Below are 25,441 nucleotides of genomic sequence, written 5' to 3'. Positions count from 1 at the left end.
TGAGACCGAGCACTTGCTCGTGTGCAGACCAACGCAGCTCACAGTTACTTTGCCCCCAGGGGGTTTGTAAAGGTAAAGAACAACTATTCTACATATAATTTTTATTTGAAACAAAACACATTTTCTTTTGCTAGACAAAAATGTGATGCAAGTCTTTTATATATCCAAATAAACCAACCTTATCAGGTAATCAAATAATTAGGAAGCACAATCACAAACCAGTCTAGATTATTAAAAAGGTCGTTTACTCTGGGCAATGAGAAGCATGTTACATAAGAATTTTGGAATGATAAATGTTAGATGCTCTCCAAATCACTCTGAGGAGACTGTTTTGATTAACTTAGTTTGATAGAATAAGTTCACTTGTCATATCAGTGCGACACTCAGGAGCATCTTGTTCAGATATTTACAAAAAGATAAAATGAAAAGCTGGGAGTGCACGAGTAAAGAAATGTGAAAATGTTCTGACAACAATGGAATACCTTTCTTTTAACCGAAGCTCATTGTTCATTTTCGTAAGCTGGGCAGAGCTGTCTCCTGAAGACTTCATGATCTCTGCTATATCATTTTCAAGTTTGGCTTTAGCTTCAATCAGTTGCTGTTCTCTCTCTTCTCGCTCCTTCAATTTCTTCTCCATCACTGAGCAAGACAAAGGCTGTTAGTCTAGTAAATTTAAGAGAAAGGGTATGCACAGACTAGCTAGAAAATAGCAAAGAATATCAACAGAGCAATATGAATGCTACAGACCTTGCAAATTACCCCTTTAAAATTAAAAATTATGATTGTTTGAACTTTGAACTGTTAACTGTAGCAAAAGGTTAAGAACTCTTCAGAAATAGTAAAAAAGCAACTAGTCAAGAAATCTTTCTTTCAGAAGTGATTCACTTAACTTCAGGCCATGAGAAGTGGATATGAGTTCTAACTGTATCAGAGGATAATCAAGCAATATAGTAAGAGAGGTAAGCACATCTTACAGGCAAGACAACTCACCAGCTATTTAGTAGAGCAGCAGAAGACATAATGCAAGCAACATGAAGCTGCAGCGAAAAAATTACTCAGTCCAGGGCAGGCACTGCCACCAAGGGCAAGAGGAGCCTGTGGGATGACTTCTACAGTCCCAACAGCACCTTAAAAGGCTTGCTTACAGGGTACGTAATCATTCTTAATTTCTTTCTACTTTGATTTTAAATTGAGATGTACAACTAGAAAGATACAGCAAGACTCCCTCCTATGAGACAGGAAGAAGGAGACAACCAGACTAATGTACAGTCTTTTTTATGTCCTTAAAAAGAAAACACTACTTATGGACTTAATTCACTACTGTGAATTAGCTGTCTTACATTTGTAATGCTTCAGTCTGGTCCACAAGCCTTTTTCTGGTATCTGACCATCACCCCAGCACGACTTTATTGCAACGTCAAACAAGAATTTAACTATTGATTTGGAATACAATCAGCCAGGAAGTTGTCTGCTTTACTGCACTGTTTCCTTAACATTATCACCACCTTGCTAGGTCAATATGCACAGTGCCACAAAAGCTGTTTTCTGCCTAGAAAAAAGGCTTTCTTTTGAAGGCATACGCATTTGTGAAAGCATTATACACTATGATGTGGCAAGCTGAGCAGGAGGCATACGAAAGCACAAAGCTGATGCACATTTCAAAACATTCTATTTTATTACTTCCTTACCAGTCAAACTAGACTTCAGCTGTTCCAGTTCTGAAGACATGAGTGCAAACTGCTCTTCTTTTTGGTTTAGTTTTTTTATTGTTTCTATGCAAGTAAAATTTTGAAAACAAAGTTAGTAACTACTTAGATGCAGACAATTCCACCTTCTTGCAAGGTGTATTACTCTTAAGAAGAGAGGCTGCAAGTAATCCTGTCCTTTACATAGCTGCTGAAACTGCTGTGCCACCAGGTGTAAATTTGAAAGCGCATAAAAAAAACCCTTTATTTTGCAGCATTTATTTTCTGCAGCCTTTCAGTTAAGTTCAGCAGCAGACATACCTTGCATAGTTTGTTGAACGTTTTCTGCTTCATCAGCTGCACTAGTAAACTTGTCTTTCTGAAAAATGGATAAAAACCTAAGGTAAGATTTGGTAATAGCAGTATAATTCAGCCACTGAATTTATATTAGGTATTTTTCAAGTACAAAATAGAATGGTCTTCACTCCAATCATAAATAGATCTGAAGTTTTTGAATTACAGTTTAGCATAGATATATTCGGCAACATAAAGCAAGATTTTTCCCTTGCCTTGGTTGCAAGCAAGTCCCTAAATTTTCAAAGTAACTTCACCATCTGCTAGCATAGCAACAGAACTGCAGCCACAGAGTCCGGTGTAGGAGATGTGATTTCTGGGCTTCTCAACACAAGAAGCTATCCATGCTGCTCATAGGCTGCACAGTGGACATCTGAAATCTTGTGATCAATCTCATACCAGTGTCTTCCAGCTTTACCAGCAGGAAGAGATGCTAGGCTATCAAAAAAAGGGAGGATACTGAGGAAGACAAGAAGCAAGACTCTTCCATGTTCAAATATTTGCTATGGCCATAGAAAGATTTTATCACAGGGACAAGTAAAACCTGAAAGCATGTCTTTTTGTTACTGACTCTGGTGTAGTTTCTCAGGAGAATCCCACCCAACTACACAATACTTGCAAACCTAATTACATTTGCAAAATGAGAAATCAGGTGAAAAATGTATTAAAAAACCATTTGTAAGACATGCGTATAGTGAGCATTAATTTGTACAACATTTATAAACGAGGGCCACGTGTTCCTTAATGAGTAGTCTAAATTTAAGCTACATGCTGCTTTTGATTTGGTTTAGTATTTTATCTGAAATCCATAAACAGGTGAGTTCTATTTAGACAAAACACCTGATAACACAGAACTCAGGTGAAATGCTCTTTTCGTTCTGAGATGGATCCTATTAGTCACGAACCTTTGCTTTCTTTTTCATGAGTAAAATAGCTTTGAAGACCTTTGCTCAGTCAGAGTTGATCCTCAGATTTCAATTGCACTCTCACCATGAAAACCAAAATCCAAAGGATAAAGACAAAATTTTGGGGTATTACTCACCAAAACTTGAAGTTCATTTTCCAAAGAATCTTTAACTTGATTTACTGCGCTCAAGTTTTTCTCAAGGTCAAGAAGCTTTTGCTCTTTGCCCTGCAGTTCTTTGGCCAGATTACTAGCCTAACAAAGATGATGAAATGGAGTAAAATAAAATTACAAACATGAATGTAAAAACAGGAAAATTAAAAATAGAATCTGAAAGAAATAACTATATTATTAAAATCACTGTAAGATGAAAAATAAAAAAAACTGAAGAAAAACAATGTGATGTATTAACTGAGCGAAGCTGATTTCCACCGATGACTACATCACAGTACTAATTGCATCTTGGAATATATTTGAAATCATTAAAATTTGGTTCTCTTGGAATTAACGGTGAAAACATTATTTAATGGCAGACATTTCTGAGTACATTCAAAATTTCCAAAGTTACAGCATCAGTTGAATTAGAATTCTTGGTTCTTTATTGTTTTAACCGTTTTTATCTGATAAATTTAGCATTTATGTTTCAACTGGCTATTCAGACCAATACACATACAGGGATGTAATTTTTCAAAAGGCTCTACCACACCAAGGGGTAGTACAGCAATCCAGTGTGACCTCAAAAATAGAGTCAAAGGTCTGTAGAAATCCAGTATCTTGGAACCATCTGCGAAGAGTTTAGGAAAGCTATTTCTGTTTACTTTCCCGCTACTCTTAATTAGAGCTCGAGCTTGTCAGGTCATGCATAGATTGGGGGTTTGGGGGAACTCCCAAAGTGAGATTATACCTTAGCGCTTTTATTCCTAGCTGCAGTGGTGGAACAACTTTCAAGTACTGAATGCCATGCTATCAACTTTAAAGAGATATTTCATCTAAATCCAAGAAAAATCTTGGTAAGATGTATCACATTGCAGTCCGTGCTTCAAAAATGCTGTGACACAGTGCCTAACAACGTCACTGCACATCCTTGACTTAAAGAAAAGTTCCACCAGGATCTTTTTTGCTTTCTTTTGTTTTTAATAGCCTCTTCCATCATCTTGTTTGATGAGATGCAAGGTAGTGAAGGTACAGAGGAAACACTTCCCCACTGAGCCCCAAGTCACTTTTTATCTGAATACCTCTACCACCAAAGGTTAAAAACTTGTATATTAAGGTATGTGGATTCTTCTCCAAAACAAGCCAAACTAACTTTTCCATAACACAAAGCTTTCAGCAGAAGCATGCCAAAGCTTGCAGCAAGAAAATGCAGAAAGAATTTCTTTTTCTTTTGCTTAGTGGTGCTGACTGACCACTAGAAACCTGTTTAGAGACATGACCCAGTTAACACTTTTCTCTAAACCTCCTCAGATGGTACTATGATATGCATTCAATAAAACTTTTTTCTGTGATGAGTTTGCTATAGCAGATTAGAACAGTACAAATGTAAAATAAAAACAAAGTAAAAATAAAAGGATGGATGTTGATACAAACCTTGCTACTTCCATCAACCTTTTCAGTCTCTAAATTCTGAATTTGTTTCTCAGCTGCCTCAAGCTGCTTGCTAAGTTTCTGGATTTCCAATTTACCTTCAGAATTGGCTTTCTGAAGTGCAGCAAGGTCCAAAAGCTTTTCTTCAGCAGCTTTGATCTGTGGTGTAAGACTATCAATAACTTTGGTTTGTTCATTGTACTTGGCTTGCAGTACCTCTAGCTCCTTTACCTTTATTTCAGCTTCCTGTAATTTGTTTAAAGTGTCTTCCATTTCTACTAGATGCTGATCTTCCACACTTTCCAGTTTGGTCTTCAGGCTTTCCAGGTTTTGCTCTTTCTCCTCTGTGACTGCCAACAGTTTTGCTTTCAGTGATTCAATCTCTTTTAAATGATGAGATTTTTCATTTTCTTGTTTCAGTTTTAAATTTGACATTTCATTTTCATAGTCTAACTTGATCTTCTCAATCTGAGTCTTTAACTCTGCAAATTCTGCTGTCTGAGCCCCTACACCTTTGCTGAAAGAAACTTTTAGTTCTTCCATTGCTTGCTGATGGGAGGCAATTGCAGATTCCAGCTTTGACTTCCATAGCTCTATTACATCTGAATTCTCCTTGTTGGCGTGATCAAGCTTAGTTTTCAAGGATTCATTTTCTTTTGCCATTCTCTCATTTGATGCTGAAAGTGATTTGATCTCTTTCTGCAATGCTTCTTCACTAATTCCAAACTTCTCTTTCAGTGAATTAATCTCATTCTGATGTTCTTTGCTAACTGCTGCCATTCTTTCTTGCAAAGAACTTATTTCTTGTAACAATGAAAGAGAAGTGTCCACATCATCCATGTGTTTACTAGACTCTAATCTCCCTCGAAGCTCAGCTACTTCCTTCACCCGCAATGCTAGATCTCTTTCTAGTTCCATGATGCGAGATTTTTCTGATACCGTGGCCACCTACGATTAACAGCATTTTAAGAAAAGAAGAAAGAATTATAAAAGATATGTTTAATACAAAGACACTTAGGCCTCACTGAAAAGAAACCACCAAGTGTTGCAAACTAACATCATTAGTGTATTCTTACCAGCAATTTGGATTAGAATACCTTTGAGTTTTTGTCAACTCCTATTTCTGTGGAAATTCTAAAGAAACCTTAAGTAAAAGCAAATGCTGCTTTTACATGGAAGGCTGTGAAACAAGACCAACTGTTGTTTCACTTATGTATAAATTACTGCTTTAAAAAAGGAAAAATGTCCACATCTTCATATTACATGCATACTATAGTCTCTCTAAAGGTGGAATTTAGTTAAATTCATTTTTCTGAAGTTATCTAGAAATAACAACTTGCTAAACAACTTGCAAACTATGCTTATGTATATTATCAATGTTTAACAAAATGTTCCTCAGAATCATTTAAAAGCAGACTGAAAAAGAAAGGAGAACCCTGAGGTCTTTATTTGTTGAAATAACTGCTTCCAAATTCATCTCATGCCAGCTATGGAACTGTCAGAGAAAAGTACAAACACATTTTTAGCCTACAAACTCTTTGAAACTCCTTCTATATCCACTCCAGTTTCCCTCTGAAAAAGTGTCCTCACATTATCTGACCTTTCACTGACTGTTGAAGCAGCTTGTGGAATGGAAAAGCATGCAAAGCTACCACAATTATTTCTAATTAGAAAGTTACTGTTTCAACCTCCTTATTATACCAACATCCTGAAAAAAATATTACTTACCTGCAACTGCTTTTTAAAAGTACTTATTATAGAGCACATTCACTTCAAGGAAAGGTGCATGTGTGAGCGTGAATCTCTCTCTCTCTCCCCCCCCTTAAGACCTGACATCTGCTGAACTTCTGACTTGGGACAAAGCATGTCCAGTAATATTTTGACAGCCAACAGTATTACTAATGCTACTGGGATATCCATGAAACGATTATGTCACGGGTGGAAAAAAAGAACTAAAAAGCCATTGCAAACCATGATTTAGCAAAGCAAGTAGTACCACAACTCTTTAAGACTTCAGAAACCAAGCCCCAAATACTAAGTTTATGTTAAAAGCATTGGCACAGTTGATCTTACTTTTTTTGGATTTAATGAACTTTGCTACTTCTAAAAATGAACCACTGAACACCCCTTTATGTCAACTGACATTCCCATTTGCTACTTCTGACTTGGAATCAAGTATTAATTTTGCAGTTTTAAGACATCTTACCTGAATTCTTCTGAAGAAATGAGTATACATATACAGGCATACACACACGCAACACATTTGAGCAACAGCTCAAAATGAATGCTAATTTTTAAAGTGTTCCAGCTATATCTATAGCAGATACTGATCACAGCAGGAGCAAGGATCTGTTTCAGGATGTGTTATACCCAGCAGACTGTGTCATCAGAAATCTTCCACAACACAAATCAGTCTTGTTATTTAAATAGTGAAAACCATTACCCTAGTGTCTTCTAACTCCCTCTGGAGTTTGTCAGCTTTGGTCTTTTCAAAGAGCAGGCTCTGTTCAAGCTCCTTAATGCGGGCATGCTCCAGTTTGGTCTGCGTCTGTTAGTAAAAAGGGAAAGGAAGAGAACACAACGGTGCCACCATCACATGCCAGCACAAGAGGAGGAAGCCACATGCAGGCCGTGCTGCCAGAATCTTCTACCAATGATGAGCAGAGAAGATGCAGTGAATAAAATGAACAGGGAAATGCTATGGATGAGAAAGATGGACTGAAAGTGTAAATGGACTGACGTGTAAATAAAATAAAAAATGTAAAAAAAAAAAAAAATCACAAACGAAGAAATATGAACAAAAAAGTTTCATGCAGCCGAGTAGAAGTTATTTATCAGTACATGAAGTTTTCAGCACAAATTAGAATAGTTATGTAAAAAATATATATCTATGCCTGTTCTAACAGGATGGTAAGTCCCTTTCCTTGTCATCCCTCTAACTTTTTTCTTTAATGTATTTGGCTTATTTTATAAATGATTTAGTTATTAACCAGGGGACAAAAATTCACCACTGAAGCTCATGTGACAAATCAAAACTTTTAACTTTTTTTTTTTTTAATAGTAGCTGTATCTCAGATGTCAGCCATAAAAATCCTTTTGGCCAAGACCTGGGAACATTAAGGTTCATTTGTCACTATGGTATGAATTATTTGAATAGAAAGAGAATGGTTGTCTATAACTGCTTAGTTCTTCCCCCTCCTCCTCTTTCAGGAAGGAAGCAAACAACAAGTAAGATTCTCTAAAACCAGGTAAAAAAGTGATTCAGTCTGGTTGCTCTATAGTTACTGAAGTCTAAAGACACTGAACAAGATGTGGATGTAAGGGAAAAAAAAGTAAGATCTTTATAAGTATAACAGGCTCCTAAAGAGAAGCAGGAAGCAGATGAAGCTAAGTGAGCAGGTACCTCCTGCCTTTTGCTTATAAAGAGGTAGAATTTTTAGCAAGAACACAGAATATTGGATATTCTGGCTTGACACACAGATACTCCCAGAGGCTCACAAGAGAGCTTGAAGTTTGAGAGATGCAGGTAAAGTCCAGCAGCTAGTTCAAATCTGACCTTCACCTCTGAAGTAGGGAAAAGGCGGGTAGGGGAATAAAAGAAAAATACAAGAGGTAAGAACCAGGTGCCATGCTTGTTTCTGAAGTGCTGAGATTCCAGTATTTTGTCAATCGTGACAGGTCACTGTTAGTTTAAGTTTACTAAACAATCCAAATTAAAAGGATTATGAAAGTCTATTGTTGCTTCACAGTGTCTTTTCCAAAACGAGCAGCTTTTCAGGGCTGGCCCACATTGAAAGTAAGGTGGATGTCCAGAAGAAGACTGAATGAAGTTGAAGATTTGTTTATCAACTGAAAAAGTTCCATCCATCAGTCCTGATGAAAGTTCTCCACACAGCTTTACTGCAGCCATTAATTTACTGCAGAACAAAGTAACACAGTAACCCCAAACCCTATGAACTACTATTAACAGAAGAGAGTCTTGCAACCTGAACAGCTACCCATTGAACACTGGATTGAAAGAAACTGAAAGGGCAGGAAGACGCCTGAATAATTCCAAAGCCACACTGCTGCCAAAGCCACAGCGCAGCAGTGTGCGCACAGCTGGCAGGACACTGCTGCTTCTCTGATCTTTGTAATATGATATTTAAAAATCCCTACAGAACCATGTTATTTATAGAGTGACAAGCTGATTAGTACTGCCTCCAAACCAGCCGCAGCAGTTAAAGATCTTATGTTGTCTCTGCAGAGCAAGTGGGATGGGGATGAGCCTCTTGTTTTGCTTCAGGCCTGTTCTCCTCCAAACACAGTATTCCTTCTGACAGCATCAAGTTATCTTCTTTCCCAAAAGCATGCAGACATCTGGTGGTTTAATTTTTTAAACATTTTTCCAGCTGAAAACAGTTGGCTGTTTTACTATGTAGTTACTAGGTCCAAAATACTAAAATCCACAAACACTAAAAGTCACTACTTAGATTCGTCTATTTTTTGAAATTCCATAGCAGATTTGTTTCTCTATCAGTGGAAGATCTTCAGTGTATATGGGGGAAAAAAAACCCACAAGAACACATATTATTGTTTTTGCCTCCCATAGCCTTTGAAAATGGAACTAAGCATTCTAACGGAAATAACAATATTTTATAAGTGGCTATAATTCAGTTCCCTCTCTGACACAGGTATCAGTTCCAATCCACAACAAAATTTTAAGTCTGAAAAGTAATCTATTTTTTAAAATTGAATATTCATACCTTCCTTGCTCTAATTCACCAAAGGGACCTATTAAAACCCAAGAAACCCCAAACCTGATAGTTGCAGGATTCTCCCAACATGACTTTGCAAAATATGCTATCTTAAGTTTTTCTATGCTTCATAAAACCCAGAACATTTTGATCATTAATTTTATAGACATTGCTTTACGACTGCAAAGGTCAGATATGCCATCACCGATTACTGGGGATTTTTTTAATCCCATCTCTTATATATTACAAAGGGAAATAAGTTAAAATCCTACCAAAATGGGAATAAAATTAAAAAAAACAAAATGGCAGAGGTCTTTGCTGGACACCTTTTTCCCCATTTAGGGCATGAGGGATTATCCTTTAAACAAGTCTGATTTCCGAAGGACAGGTTCCAGTTTCCCTGAGGTAAAAATCACTGCAAAGTTTTGAATCACTCAAATTTCTCTCCTGATCCTCTAGAGACAAATGTCTAAATAATTATGTTTCTCTTTGAGGAAACCCAGAGCACAGTAAACTGAGAAAAACAGAGTACTACAAAACGAAGAATTTGATTGTAAACCTTAACTTGGATGGAAAAGAAAAACAGAAAAGAAAAAAAAACAACCACCAAACCCAACAACAAAGGAAGCATCTTCACCTTTTCCAAAGCTTTGCAGTTAGATTAAGAGTGATAGGGAAATGGGACAAGCCTTACACTGCCTTGAACCTTAAAGCGTTCCACTCAAACAAACTTCAGAGACCAGTCATCAGCTATTTTCAGCACTTGTATATTCTAGCTACTCTTTCACTTCAAAATAAACCTTACTGTTAAGTTTTCCATCTATAGGTCAAACTGTGAAATTGTGCTGAAGCCATAAATGCTGATAATCAGTTCTAGGATAGGGGCAAGATGACCTTCAGTCCCTTCGTGCAGGGATAACAATCACAGAGCATGACTGAGATTACGAAGCATTAGCCTAGAAACTAAGTGATCACCCACTTCTCTCCTTTAGAGAGTGAAGATATCAATTTTTTATGGAAAAATTAGAATAGGGAAATTAGGAGTAAAGATAGGATTAAACAAGGAGTGCACAAAACAAGAAAAAGGAAGGGCACATGCAGATTTACTTCTAACACACCGTGAGCCTGATTGGAAGAATAGAGGAGACCCAGATCGCTGAAGTAGCTTCGCAAAAGGAACACCTAAGAATGCACAGCAGGAAACCAGTTTTAGTCTTGAGAACTTCCTATCTTGGCTGGGGATGCAGCAGAGGAGGCAGCCTGGGATAAATTTTCCTGAGTCCAATCAAAGAGAGGGCTTTTAAATTCCACTATTCTGAGCTATGGAAGCAAGAGGGCTGCTTAAACGTCTTGTAAGGCAATTTCTGTTATCCAGTAGCATATATTTTTCCTACATAATTCAAAGAGAAGCTACATGAAGATACAGTAAAAACAGACAGCTTTATACACTAATTCTTCAGATATTTTTAATCATCTCTCCCCTTAAAATTTCACGCCAAAAAAAGGAAAAAAATAAGGGGAGGTGGGGAACATACCGATTTTTTTTTTCCTCAGAAAAATTAATCTGCTAATTGCATACTACATCTATTGAACAGCAGTAGGAGCTCATAGGAAAGCATGCAGAATTTTGTGAAGAAAGCAACTAAAATCCTACATTTAAATAAAAGACATTTCAAGATCCTGGACAGTCATTTTCTACAAGCTCCTATACTCTTCAATTAGTTGCAAAGTTTTTGACCCTAAAGAATTCTAATGACACATTCGCCCTCTCTTCAGTTAATGGGGATTACAACGTTTAGTCATTACACACATTCTTTTTGATAAATGTTGTAATTGCTCTGAAAGCAACATGCACACAAATACTAGAGTCAATGTTTCAATAACAGATTATGCAGTTAGTGAATAAGTATAAGCATTTTCTGCACACAATCTGTTAACATGGGACATCTCTGCACATTTAAGTGCCCTCTTACATTTTCTGGGTCTTCCGAAATCTGCCTCTTTCGCTATCAGTAAAATTAAAACAAACAAACAAACAAAAATATTTCACCTGCAGACTTAGCACTATCATTCCAACACAAACAACAGGATACATTTCATTATCTTGAATTCAGTTTAAACTCTTGAAGTTATGCAGCTTGACAAACCAGAGTCTTTAAGATGGTTTGCCATGACTACCGACTGATTTAACAAAAAATGAAAAATTAAAACTTTCCATGAACTAAGCAATAAAAGGAGCATTCTATGAAGAGTCTAGGTAGGTATCTTAAAATGAATGGAAGACTAAAATAAAAGAAATGTTATATGAAATGAATAATTTTCATAAGGCTAGCACTTTGATCATAAATGGTTCACAGGAACACAAGTTAATTAAGTTTGTACTTTATGTTGTGCAAGAAGTTCTAAGATTTTTCGGATTGGACAACAACAGAGTAGAACAACTAAAAAGGATCTTGATTTTTAATTTGAAATTTGGGATAAAAATTAGCAGGGTTTAAATATCAGAGTGTAATCCTTCATTAAATGTTTCCTATTCTGATTGTGTAATAACATACTGTGGTTTAGCCCAGCATTATAGTTATACAAACAGTAGAAAGATAAAAATTGCACACATTAACTGCTGTTTAGATTTTGTGTACAATGGCTCTCAGGACAAAACATTCTTTGGTAATCAATCTTCCCTAAGGAAAGCACAGGGATTATCCAAAAAATTGATTGAAGACAAACAGAACTAGTCTTCGATATTAATTTTCAAAGGCATAAATATTAACTTGCAAAGTCATAACTTCAAAATGATTTTTTGTTGGTGGTTACTTTTAAGCAATTTCAGAAACATTAGTAAGATATAATGTAAAGTATCAAAAAGTAGGGTTTTCTATGAATTAATTTAATTACTTTAAACAACTACAGCCATTTCACAGTACAACCCTTGCTAAAGTGTGTAACTGAATTAAGGGTGCAATCCTGTAGTTTCAGGACTGTTAGCTTACTCCAGGACTGCAGAACTGGGAATCACTTTCATGTGCTTTACATATGCTTGGACCAGTGTTGCATCTATTAACCATTCCTGCCTTTCTGTTTTAGAGAACAGTAGTACACTTAATCTGAACTGACAGCATTTCTGTGTCCTACTATATATCCTGTTTACAAAGCTGGAGATATTTTACCTCTAGGTCTCCTTTGGTAATGGATTCTTCTTCCACACGGAACTGAAGGTCTTCAACTTTCCTGTGGGGACAATTAATTAAAATTCAGATAACTTTGAAAGAAAATGCTTTCAAGCTAACATTTCAGTGGAAATCAGAACTACAGTGACATCATTCTCATTGTACCAGAAAATTGCAAGAAACATTAAGGAGAATTCTCTCACAGGAAGCATCAGAGAACAGGAAAGCTGCTGTCTTTAAGACACACCCACTGACAAAGTAAGGCATCAGTCTTCCTGCAGCTCTACAAAGGAAGTATTTTGTTGCATTTTCTGATGAGTTACAAAGAAAACCTTTAAGTCATCATTGATTATCTCATTCTTTCACCCTTCTGCACATCCTCAAAAGAGGGGACCTAAATGAACAGTTTGATCTCACATTCTACATGTTCTATCATTCACCTAAGAAACAGTCAGTTTAGTTTAGGACACATCCAAGAAACTCACGGGCTTTCTAGAAGCGTGCTCGTCAACTTGCGTCAAAACTCTAGCATAGACAAATGTGTTAGGTGTCAACGTGAACCGCAAGATGCGGAATGGGAGCGCAAGCAAGAACATTAGCTTGCCTTGCTCATACAGGAGTCTTAGAATGAGAAGACCAAAGTGAGAAGCTACTGTCTGACTTAAAATTTGCAAACAGTTATTTCTTCCTTCCCCTGAGTCTGGTATACCCCAGTGAACAGGGGGCCAGATCTCTTCCTTTTCCCCTTGATCCTTTCAACACTAAGATGTTGCGAAGGAATAGACAAGCATGTCATCTTTCCTTGAATTACACACGTTGCTGGTGCCTGCAGCTTGGCTGACAAACATAGAAATCATTGCATCAAAGGGAGTTACAAGTGATGGATGTCTAAAATAAAAGGACAGCAAGAACTTACTACTGGAAGTGGGTCTCACCAACATGCTTTGGGAAACAGAGAATTAAAGATTATTTGACTTCAAGTCACTGCTGAGACTGACTTGAATACGTATTACAGAGAACTTTCAAAGTAAATAAGTCTACAGTGGTTAGGAGGAAGGAGAAATATTACACCGCCGAAGCCGTGAAATGTTTTCTCGGCTGCAGGATATCACTTCAGCAAATGGGTAGCAGGCACAGAGCAGCACTGCCACGCTGCCTAGCAACATGCTGAAGGTGAGCTCAAGGCCACGGAGGATTGCGGTAAAACAGCCCCCCACTGACCTGGCATTCAGCAAAAGTAGGTCCACAGCCAGGCTACCGGAGGTGTTGCAAAGCTGCTTGGTTTTTTTTTGTTTGTTTGTTTGTTTTTTTAAATTTAAAAACCCACCGCATTTTTTCATAGAAAATAAACAAATAATTCCAGACCTAACTCTACTGCTTGTTCTGAAAATTCAGTTAGAGTGGGTCCCATAAGAAGGCAGCCTGAAAGTTGTAAAGGAATTACCCCCCCACCATTGCATTTTCTCATCTCTGATTTCTAGTTTTACGTTGACATCTGACTGATTTCAGGGGCACACATAAGCCTACACAGCAGACTCACAATGCGTTTCTAAATAGACTCTCACTTTTCAAAAGCATTCCAAATCCACCAAAACAGTCTATCAAATTATTTCCTCACCCAACCTTGTCCCAACAATTTACCAGATTATTTCCTTTCCTAACCTCACCTTACCTATTTGGTAATCTCAGTTCCTTTCTTCAAGTGGTTACAAAAGGCAATTAAAATAATGGCTTTGATGATCTTCCTGTAAGAGACAAACCCTAACTAGAAGCAAATGACTACTAGTAATAAATTATTCACAAGAGAACTAAACTGTAAATTCTTAATCTAGCACTGTCAGGAAATGAGATTATAAAAATTTTCATTCTGAAGTGGAAGAAGAGTATTTCAAGAAGATCAGGCATGATCCATTCATTTCATATGAGTAAGAATAAAATCCTTCATAACAGAAAGCAATTATAAAAGGAGTGAGTTGCATGAAATTAAGCTATAAGCAATAGTTACAGCTTCTAAAAAAAAGTCCACTTTCTTTGCCTTTCCCTCCCCAAATTTAAGAGTTTCTTTTTTAGTATTAATTTTAAGAAACTGCAATATGATTTTATAGAATAATTATCCCTATCTGCATTATTTGTAATTTGTTTCATATTTCAAAGTCACCACAGCATTTGCTTTTAATGGAAAGTTTATTAACAGTTATACTAATAAAGACAGTGTTCAGTTACCTTTTCTCTTCCTCAAGCTGATTGAGAAGCTCCACTTTCTCCCTATCAGCAGCCTCCACCATAGCTCGTAGCTGGTCCATTTTTGCTTCCATCTCCAGTACATGCTAATTAGCAAGAAGAATAAGAAAAAAATCTTGGAAATTTTTTCCAAGTTATGTATCTATACCTCAGTAATCACAATTTGGTAAAGTGATAGGCCAAGGCACAGGAATGTTATAATATTCAAATATGCATATAATAAAAGAAAACCATCGCTTATTGAGATGTGTGGAGAAGTTCAACCAAAATTAGTTAAATGAAATAGATTTGCTATCTCATCAAGTCAAAGCTCCCACAAGGAAGATCTCACAGGTATGGACTACTTTAGTTTTAGAACACCATCTCTTACTCCCAGGCCTTTTGAATAAGAGAACACAATTTTGGAAATTAAGTCAATTGTCTTAAAGCCTCTATTTTAAGAACAGCAACACCACTCTTACCCGATCATGTCCATCGCGAACAAGTGCTAATTCCTGCTCTATTTCCCCTACATGACTGGTTGCTTTTGCAACTTCTGCCCTCTCCAGGTCCCTTTCTGCCAGGAGCTGTTCAATGTGTTGCTGCTTCTCTTTCAGTGCCTCCTGTAGGGCTGTGGTACCAGATATTTTTCTTGCATACCGGGAAGATGTTTCTGTCAACTTCACAAAGTAAGTAAGTTAAAAAATCATTCTGTATCAAGTGAAAACAAGGGATACCTCCAGACTCTACAAACATTGGGTTAGTCAAGCAAATGCTTTCTGTGACCTACTGTACCCTCTCCTTTTACATTTAAATTACTTTATTTTCTAGAATTTAACAATGGCCATATACATGTAGTAAGACTGCTTTGTAGCCATCAGCAGGTAGTGTGTAGGAGACAGAAGGGTTGAAGTGAAAACAAAAGGCTAGCCTCAATTGAAGGTTTGCTTAGTAGATTCACACAAAGGCTAGCTCATTATGTTTCTAAGCATCTTTTTGCATCAAAAAAAGAAAGGCAGCCTTTTAACAAGTTAAAAACATTGTGCCTCTAGTTACAAAGTCATCATCTTGGGTCACCAGCAACAGTATAACATTTCCAAATGCTCTATCAAATGCTTTTGGAACTACAGCTAGCATTTTGCACCTCTACTATGGCAATAAGACATCGAGGATGAAAAGCATTTACCTTGACCTAAAAAGCCAGCCTTACAGGTAAAAACTTGTGAAGAAGAACAATTAATATCTGATTAAAACATAAATGACTTGGAATTAAATTACTTCTGGAAAAAAAATCTGAAAGACTAAACTTAAAGAATAGAAGTAAAAATGAATCAGTCTGGAGAACTATAGCTAAAATGAATCCTTAGGGTTTTCCTTGACCTTGCATGATCTCTGCTCCACTGAATGGAACCAGTGTCAGTGAAAATTCAGCATGGCCCTGTCTTCTACTTTCTCAAGAGTTTTTGAGCTAGAAGGGAAAGTAAATAAACTGAAATTATGTAACAGAAGCAGACAAGAGTTGTGAAAACAGCAAAAACTGAACGAAAAAAATCTGATACAGCTTATAAAAACCGACTTTATGCTTAACAGCTCAGAAATGTCTAAGTATTAAATGAGAATGACATCTTAACTAAAGCCTTACTTAAACCAAAAAAAACAAGAAACAAAGGCTTGCTCTTCTGTACATTAACCTTTAGCTCTGTCTAATAGTATTGCACAAGAATAGGAGCATGTTTCTTCCATGATCCTTTCAGAGATCAAAATGTTGAACAATAGTTGCCATATACAGCCTGGAATTCTGGCATTGGACAACATCCCCAAGAGAAAGCATAACATGGACATATTCTCCTGTCATCACAAAAATACACTTCCCCTACTGTTACCATGATTGCTATACAATCTTACTAACTTGTCTACCCACAGCCTTGAATGATACGTCTACAATCCATTGCAAATGCTGTATCAAGTGACTCAAAAGGTATGAGATAGAATAAACCATCTTTCACTTTGATGCTTAGATTAGTTGTTTCAGATCCTCTCAGTTTCAAGAAGATATCTCATTCCAGAATGTGTTGGTTTTTAACAATTCTAGCTCTTCGAATCAAACTTGACTTAACTCCTGATTCCAAAAGAAATCCAAAAGAATCCAGAGATACATCAACTTTGTTCAGACTGGGCAATAAATACAAATTGCAACAGGCAGCCCTCTTAAATCATTAGATCACCTACTTTGACAGTTGCTTTTCTTACACAGGAAGAAGAACACAGCAACAGACTTGAATAATTGAGAAGACTATGTAGGAGCCCAGTAATTTCCAGATAAGTTATAATTTTCCTAGAAACTGGAGCAATAAGAGTCTGCTGTGTCAAAACTGATTTCAGGAAATCCTGCGTCTTCAGCAGCTTAACTTTTAAAGAAGTGTCAGAATTATTTTAACTTGGATGGCAACCAAATGCTCACATTGCCCAAGAAAGAGAGTTGGAAGAAAGCTGGAATTTTAATTCTAGAAAAAATGGATTACAGAAGCTTTGTATTTTATGGCCCAAAACATGCAAAAGCCCTGGGGCACAACACAGAGGGCAAAATAAGAAAATATATTGTAGACATTTACAATGTGTAACTGTATTCTCTTGTTGCTTAGAATATCATAGCATATGGAATAAAATGTAGAGGTCCATATTAATGCTTTCACCATCAGCTCATGAGTTCTGCCCTGAACCTGAGGTAGTACCGTATGTCAGTGCACCGATTTCAAACTAGGGGGCACTCTGCAGCTAGAAGTGCAACTTCCAGAATGGCTAAAGTAATAAAGTCCCACTGTTTGTGCCAAATAAAAATCCCTTATGCTTTTTGTGATAAGGTATTAACCCTGCTGCCCTGACCAACTGTTGACCTCTGTTCGCTTGTAATCTGCTTCAGTTTTGAAGGACTATGGTAAGTCATCTGCACCTGCTGGTCAGTGGGACAGTATGCCAGCTAACCAGTTCCAGATCAGTGGGAGTGATCTCTTCCTAATTAGATGTATTTATGTACTTTGGTTTAAAAAAAGGAAAAATCTAGGGTGACTGTGGAAAAAAACCAATTATTTCTATGCTTTTAATTGCCATAAAAGAGAGACTTTTTAAAATTCAGCTTTCCCAGAAGATTTCCATTTTACTGCTGCAACCCAAGATTAGGACACTTATGTAACAGAGCAACTTTAAAAGAATCCATAGTAAGTGTATTAGGCGGAATTAGTACTGTGTTAGAATTCACCTGAGCCACTGTACTTTGCAACATTTAGCCTTTATGAATTCATAGGATTAAAACCAAAACTAAAAGAAAAGAAAGAGGCTTCTTGTCAGCAAAGACTTGACAATTGCTACTTCTGTATTTCTCAGCTGACTCATCTCTTTAACAGTAAAAGAAAGCCTTTTACATTTTAGACAATTTGAAGCTTCCTGCTTAATAAAACAAGTTTGATCTATGGAAGCTTTAGTGCATACCAAATCCTCAAACACAAACCCCATATGACAGAGGTAGTGCTAGGAAAATTAACAACTAAATGGAGATTCCAGTCAGAGAACACTGATGCCTTTTCAGTTTGTTGACATCACAAGCCCCTTTCTTATTGCAATAACTCAGTTAGCCTGAATTAACTGTGTAAGCGTAAATATTCAAATATTCCACTACTCTTCAGGGCTAGTTAAGATTTCCTTCCTTCATGCATGCTTTGAATGAAAGAGAGCACAATTAAATGTATATTGTGCTCTGCCCAAGATCTGTTCTATTCTCAATTTATGCAAGTAGACCACAGGGAAGTGCCACATGGATTCCTGCTTGGGAATGTAAAGCATGCAATAGAAAAAGAAGCTTACTAGTCCTGTACGGCTTGGCTTGCTGCTTACTGAAGATGCCACAGAACTGAGAGAGCTCAGGGAAGATGCACTTGGACTACGTTTCAGGGCTGTGGGAGTCGCAATCACTTTTCGCACAGTTGTCTTTGCTTTAGCTGGTGTGGTTGATGGGAATCCAATCTTCGTAACTTTGTGGACTGGAGCAAACAAACCATATTTTGGCTGACACTGAAAATACCTTTAAAAAAGCAAAGCAGACAGATGAGAGTACTAAATTAACTTCTGTCTTTTCAGATACACAGTATGGCTTCACAAAAAATGCTAGATGAATAGTCTAAAAGTATTAAAGGACAGGGTAACAGCTGATGACAAGCTAATCTATATTAGACTGCAATTTTTTTTTTTAACACTAGATTTGGAAAGGGGACTTTGAGAGGCTGAAACAGCCTGATTATATCAGACTTCAGAAATTCAGAGTAAACTCTTGAGCTAGAGCTCCATTTCCTAAAAATTCCATTCAGATTCAAAGTTTAACATGCATAGCTTTCCTCTTCGATACATTCCTCTGAGCTGCCAACAGCAAATGTGATAGCAGTGAGTTAAAAATAAAAATCAGATTTTAATTAAATCAAGTAGTTTTGTATTTTTATTACACACATACCTATAAATGTATGCATATTTGATTATACAGAACATATATCTTTGGTTATACATAAACAAAATCCACTTAAAATTTTAAGTTGTGATCACCTATGTTAAGGTGGCACAATCCTTGTAAAACCTCTTTTTGATGAGTTAAAGGACTGTTCCTTATACCAAATGAGAAAGAAAGTTAAATTGTCATGTGGATTAATGCTTTCTAAGCGTGACTTATTGGAGGAAGCAGCTATACCATTCCCAATCTTTATAATGAGGCAACTATTGGTATAGGAGCTTTCAGTTCCTGTAATCCTGGAAGATTTTCCTTAATTTCAGCTATTAAAAACCCAGAGATATTTTCTTAACTGAGCATTCATTCCCAGCTGAGAAACCAAGGAGAGCAGACATTCAAAAAGCAGGAAATTGTGTTTTCCATTACCAGTCTATGAATAAAACTCACACGGAAGTAGGAGACATCAACTAATCCCATGAATGTGGGGTTGATGCAGAGTTTCAGATACGTGTAGGCGTCATATATTCAAATCGGCATCTAACGATCCCCCCACACCATCAGCAGATAGTCAGGTTTACGGCCTACCTCCCTCCCTTGATATAAAGTTTCATGTAAAATATTTAAAAAAGCAAAATCTTTAAGATGGCTGCTATCCAACGATAGACTAACCTTGTTCCAGCAACAGCTCCATCATTCTTTCCCAGAGGTTCATCCAGTTCTACTCCACACCATTCTCCTTTAGCAAAGTCAGTTTCTCCCAAGAAACGCACAACTCCAGCTTTTGTTCCACCAACCTAAAGCATTAAGACACACAACTGCATTTACTGCATTTCCAAATTAAAATACCACATAATGAAAAAGCATTCAGCATAATCATGTTCACAAAGCACATTAATGATGTGACCAGTTCTTATTTCAAGCTGCATATTCTTTTGCCTATAAGTTTGTTTTAATGTTGAACAGATCTTTACAACCAAATTGTTTACAGAAAAAAACAAACACCCCCCCCCCCCCCCAAAACCAAACCAAAAATCACTTCCCTAGCATTTAGTTCTGTCCAATTTGGTATTCAGGAATTTTGTCATGACTGAAGTCCACAATTCTATTAGGTGACTTGATATGGCTGTAAGATTAAAAATACATTTAAGAAGACTCAGTATAACCAGCGTACTGAATGCAATAGATTTGTACTATCGTTTCACCCAAATTTCTAACAGCAAATAAGGATTTCTAAGAACCGCTTATTTCTTATTCTAATTCTGTGAGGAAAAGAAAAAGAAATGAAATGAGAAAAAAGTTTTTCATATTTTCTCTAAGGAATAGTTCAGATAAACTACAATAGTACAGCCCTCTTGCATTTAAAAGACTGATATAAAGCATGATGCACAGCACTTTGCAAAACTGTAGATGCAAACAGCTATTTGAATTCTTGGGGAGGGGAGAATCATTTTTTTTTCACCTTTACTTGAAAAAACCCAACAAACCAACCAGCCAAACCACAACCAAAAAACAAACACTCCTAAGTGGAAGACCAGAAATCAGTTGTTTTCAAACTTATAATATTAAGTATTTGCAGCCATTCCAATTACTTGCAATGTCTGCAAGATACAGCTTTTCATAATGCCCAGGGGAAGGAAGAATTAAATTATGTGAAGAAGCAAAAGGTGTTCAGTGTGGCTGAGAAGCATGCCAAGAAGGGCCACAGGCCAGAACTGCAGGATTCTCGCAGGTCAGAATGACAATATGTTGTGTCCTATTTGTGTGCAAATCTGTTCAGCCTGTATCTAGCATTAAGAAACCAAGCAAATGTTAGTGAAAACCTCTTCAAGAGATTCACTGAATTCAACATGGACATTTTCAGGGCCATTGGGGTTTTTTTTCCCACTTGTGTTTTCCAGCACACGTAACACAATGAGGAATATTTTGTAGCCTTGGCAGAGAGCTTGGATGTAACCTGCTAACACAAAGACTATAATTTTCCTTTTTATATACTAAAAAGTAAATTAGGATTTCATATAATTTTTACATTACACATTCTATTTCTTGGGGGGAACTTTCCAGGATAACTAGAGAACAAGCAGCTGCTTGTGCCATAAATTAAGGTGCAGGATCACAGTACATTAGATAATTCATATTAATACATTTGGGAAGTGTTCACACGAGGTTAACTGTGAGGAATCTAGGAATGGAGGACATTATCTTGCACGAGAGCACTAAGTGTCCACAAAGTACTAAGTTAGTGCACAGTAGCTGCCACACACATTTTGTGCTCTAGCTTCTGGCTCAACTTCCCAGAGCCAACAGCTCTGTTAGCAATACAAGGCTTCAGCTGGTGAGAAAAAATAAAAATAAAAAAAATCGTAATCTACACTAACCTCAGAAATTCAGGGAAGAATAATTAACCTCTTTTGATATTACTAAAATAAGAAAGCTGACAGAGACATCTTTTGTGCATATTTAAGGTGGCAGCCTCCTTCACTGCTCTCATTAGAGGCAGTCTTGAAACAACGTCTAATCTGCAGATCACCTTTTCTCTTGCTTTAAGTGACACTGTAGCAAATTATTACTCTTCATGGAATAAAAATACACAAAGTTTACAGTTATCATGACTCAGCCTAACATAGTAACTAGTAGAAGGTTTGGTATTTGGTGTTCTTGGCAGAGAACAGACAAACTTCCCCTCTCAAAAAACAAGCACGAGTATTGTCTTAGGGAAAAAAAAAAAGAATCGTAACCAGCCAAAAGAGACACATGGAATCCAGATCTCTGTGGCACAGTGGTGAAGAGGGAATATATAACATTTGTTACAAGTATTTCCTGGGAAGAACTATCCTTTAAGTCAACACGTTATTCACCCACAGACATGATCTACTTTTTCTAGAGGATAAATATAATTAACCTAAATACAAACACTAAAATTTAACTAAGCAGTGTGAGAGAAAAACATGCACGTGTCTGTGCTATCAGTCCATACTAGGTCTTCCAAGTTGTCCTTCTCCTTATTCCTTTTCTAGCCAGTTTGGGGGTTTTTTTTGTTGTTTTTTTTTTTCTTTAAAGATAAATTTGGAAGATATCTGTAGGTGAAAAGACTAGTTAGTTCTGTGCGTTCTGTTTCCCTACTGAATTTTGTACTGTTGTCTGCCTGAATAAACAGTTAAATCAAAAAAGGCTGTAAAAAACCCCATTAAATAAATTAGACAGGAAAGCTAGAACAATAGCTTAGATAAGGAGCATTCCTTCAAAGACAATAGTCAGGTTTGTGGTTGCACAGAGGGATTCCTCAGCGCCCTTTACAGAACTGTTTAGCCAGGCCAAGGAATTTTATTGCAGTTTTGTGGAGTGGTGGTTGTTTTGCACAGTTATGTTGTTTATTAAAAAACAAAACAAAACAAAACCAAACAAAAAAAGCCAAAAAACCCAAGTCAATTACCAAAACACGCACCACACAAAACCTTTCCATAGGAAGGTATGTGGGGTAAGCAAGATAAGAGCTATCTGAAGCTCGGTAGTGGAAAAGGATGACTACATGCAAAGACTCCCAGAGACAGGAAAAACTGTTGCAATCTCTTCCCTCCAACTCAAACTGTAAATAAACCTCTAGGTAAGTAATGCTAGCTCCAGGATAATACAGATTAAACTTGAGTACAGAATATTCATTCCTTTTTGTTTCATACCTTGGCCCTGCTCATCTTCCATATTTAAGTAAAAAATGTATGGCATTTATTTTGAAGACATTGCATCCAAATCACAAACCAGGAGACACAATCCAGTAGAAAAGCTTTGGCAATGACCAGTGCCCATTGGACCTGCTACAGCAATCACATACACTGTATCTGCATGGGATTGCAACCCAAGGCCCAGGAGTGAGCAAATGGAGGAATTCATATCCCAAGAACATATGAGGATGCACAACACGAGATCCCCAAGAGAAACAGCAATGTGACTAGTCTTGTAACCATGGTACCAGGGTTATTTTAAAACAAGATGCAAGGAAGAATGCCACAGAATTTTTGGTTTTTTTCCAAACCTAGTCAAGCTTCTTTGAATAACTGGCTACTACATTTCTGCTTTCTGCAAATACTGAAATGCGTATCCTTACCAGTAGTAGGAATCAGAGTACACTGAGGCATCGACGAAGGTCTATATATGCAGTTTAGCTCTGTTTCAAGCAAAAGTCTGCTAAGTCTTCAGCTTTAAAGACAGGGTCAGCATTGCTCTATAAAGCCTGAATATATTGAAGACTTCCAATCATTCACAGACATCTGCCTCAAACAATATATTTATCTCCAGCTGCAATTAAGTACTCTGCATGTGACAACACACCTACCTTGAAAGCATTTAATAAAATAATCACTTATTCCCTTGGTAGTACAATGTGAGGTGCTACTGTACAACATAGTATGGTAAAGGCTTTTCTACGCATCAAAGTTGCTGTACATATACAGACTTACACTTAATGGTCTAAAGGGCAAAAAAAGATTAAGACATGATTACACTAAACTGTATATATCACTATGAAAAAAGAATTGGTACTTACAGAATTATAGCATTTATTAGAAAAATTATTAAAAATTTTAATTATAAGAATTATAGCAAAAAATGTAAAAAAACCCAATTCAAAAAACTAGTTGCATTTGCCAGCAGATATACTTCCCAGTAGTGCACGAAGGACTAAAAAGAAAAAAAGCCGTTTCTAAAAGAAACAGGAAAAAAGGTTTATTAAAAAGTTTCTAAAAGTTATATGGAGAAATGGGGCATCACTACCACGAAGAGAGTTTTCCATGACCTTCATTCATGCTAAGGCAGGTCACTAAATAATAGATCAGAGAAAAGAACTGTCAGACCTTTTTGTAGTCAGTTACCACACTCAGTATAGTCAAGCTGTAAAATATAAAGCAATAATACGCCAGAGAATCTAGGTTAGGCTACGGGTCATTGTGGGGTGAGGAAATTTGCTTCGAATTCACTAGTGTTATGTCAAACACATGGGAAAAGTGATTAAATTCCATTTATCAAATTACAACTAAACCTACATTAATTTGCTGCAATGCAAAGTGAAGTAGCAAAATGGGTTTGTAAACCTGAAGCAGTTAAAAACTTCCTGATGAAAGCATATCGGGATGAGCACATCAAACTTTGTGAGAACCTTTGTAGAACTGCATTTCCAAAGATAAGTAGAAGCAGGAAACAAATAAAACAGTGTAATCCAGGAAAAAAAAGAGATGGTCTAAAAAAAATGAGACTGCTATTTAAACAGTATTCATTGAAAAATACAGATCTCTCTGAAAAGAGGACAGCCCCTGTCTGAAACTGTCAGTGTAACAATATCACTTACTCAGACCAGCTGAGCAGATTTAAAAGATGAATAACAATTGCTCTGTCTCCCTTTCTGCCTGAGCACTTATTTATAGTGACTCTTGCAAAGCATTGCTTGGGTATTTCTGTGTTTGTCACATAGACTGGGCATTTTCACCCATTTGCACCCATAATACACACCACTTGAAAAAGCAAAAAACATTCAGACAAACAAATACGGCCTTTGAAAGACCTGGGATCTAATCAGAATCTTCTTTCTCTTGTTTCTCAAAATTTAGAGGAACCATTTCCAGCTGGCAAGAGCAATTGTATTTAATTGATTGTTCACCCATTCAAGGCCAGAGGGAACCATTAGACCATCTCCTCTGGCTCTCCTGAAACAGGTCTTTACATTTCAGCCAGTTACATCTGTAATTAACCCTGTAACTGTACTGAGCTAAGCTGTATGTGTTGATGTTTTTAGATCAGAGCTGATATCCATCAGAAAACATGCTTCTACTGACAGTCTATTTTCATAGTTAATCACTCCATTGTTAGAAACGTATTTAAATTTGAAATAAAACAAATTTGTGGCTTCTAGCCACTGACTCTCATTATGCTTTTATTTGGAAGATTATAGAGCTCTTCAGCAACTGGCATTCACCATGCAGGAACACACATGTTTTAAGCAAGACACCTCATTTTTTCCCTTCATAAATGAAACAGATTGAGTTCTTCAAATCTTTTATTGCAAGATATTTTCTCTTGCTTGAGGCATTTTGCAGTTGTGTTCTGAATTCTCGCCAATGTTTCCAATGGGCTTTTCAAATAACTATATACAGTATTTGAGTACTGACCAAAAGCATGGTTAGCACCACTTAGAGCATCATGTATTTTCATTGGTCCTTCTGCCATATCAACCCATGAACTCCTCTTCAGTACCTTTAGCTCCAGGATCTTCTTCAGTCACTACTCTCTCCAGCAGACAGCTGCCCATGGCTGTAACA

General features: G+C 36.9%; 1 protein-coding gene across 14 annotated transcripts in view; it reads right to left on the bottom strand.

Moving 5' to 3' along the window:
- CLIP1 (CAP-Gly domain containing linker protein 1) overlaps nucleotides 1–25,441 on the bottom strand; it is a 73,348-nt gene that overhangs the window by 25,413 nt on the left and 22,494 nt on the right. For 5 of the 14 annotated variants that reach the window (XM_030023825.2, XM_030023828.2, XM_030023829.2 and 2 more), the window contains exons 4-15: nucleotides 19,809–19,933; nucleotides 18,509–18,725; nucleotides 15,133–15,330; nucleotides 14,654–14,757; nucleotides 12,431–12,491; nucleotides 11,237–11,269; nucleotides 6,971–7,075; nucleotides 4,531–5,475; nucleotides 3,082–3,198; nucleotides 2,007–2,064; nucleotides 1,689–1,772; nucleotides 483–639 (exon numbers count right to left, since the gene is read on the bottom strand). In XM_030023825.2, the coding sequence (XP_029879685.1) occupies nucleotides 483–639; nucleotides 1,689–1,772; nucleotides 2,007–2,064; nucleotides 3,082–3,198; nucleotides 4,531–5,475; nucleotides 6,971–7,075; nucleotides 11,237–11,269; nucleotides 12,431–12,491; nucleotides 14,654–14,757; nucleotides 15,133–15,330; nucleotides 18,509–18,725; nucleotides 19,809–19,933 (2,204 nt within the window). The remainder of the gene's footprint in view (nucleotides 1–482; nucleotides 640–1,688; nucleotides 1,773–2,006; nucleotides 2,065–3,081; nucleotides 3,199–4,530; nucleotides 5,476–6,970; nucleotides 7,076–11,236; nucleotides 11,270–12,430; nucleotides 12,492–14,653; nucleotides 14,758–15,132; nucleotides 15,331–18,508; nucleotides 18,726–19,808; nucleotides 19,934–25,441) is intronic. The other 9 variants (XM_041126210.1, XM_030023836.2, XM_030023837.2 and 6 more) reach the window with 6 other exon arrangements.

This window comes from Aquila chrysaetos, chromosome 9 (assembly GCF_900496995.4).
Source record: "Aquila chrysaetos chrysaetos chromosome 9, bAquChr1.4, whole genome shotgun sequence".
NCBI lineage: Eukaryota > Metazoa > Chordata > Aves > Accipitriformes > Accipitridae > Aquila > Aquila chrysaetos.
This window is presented reverse-complemented; position numbering and strand designations above follow the sequence as displayed.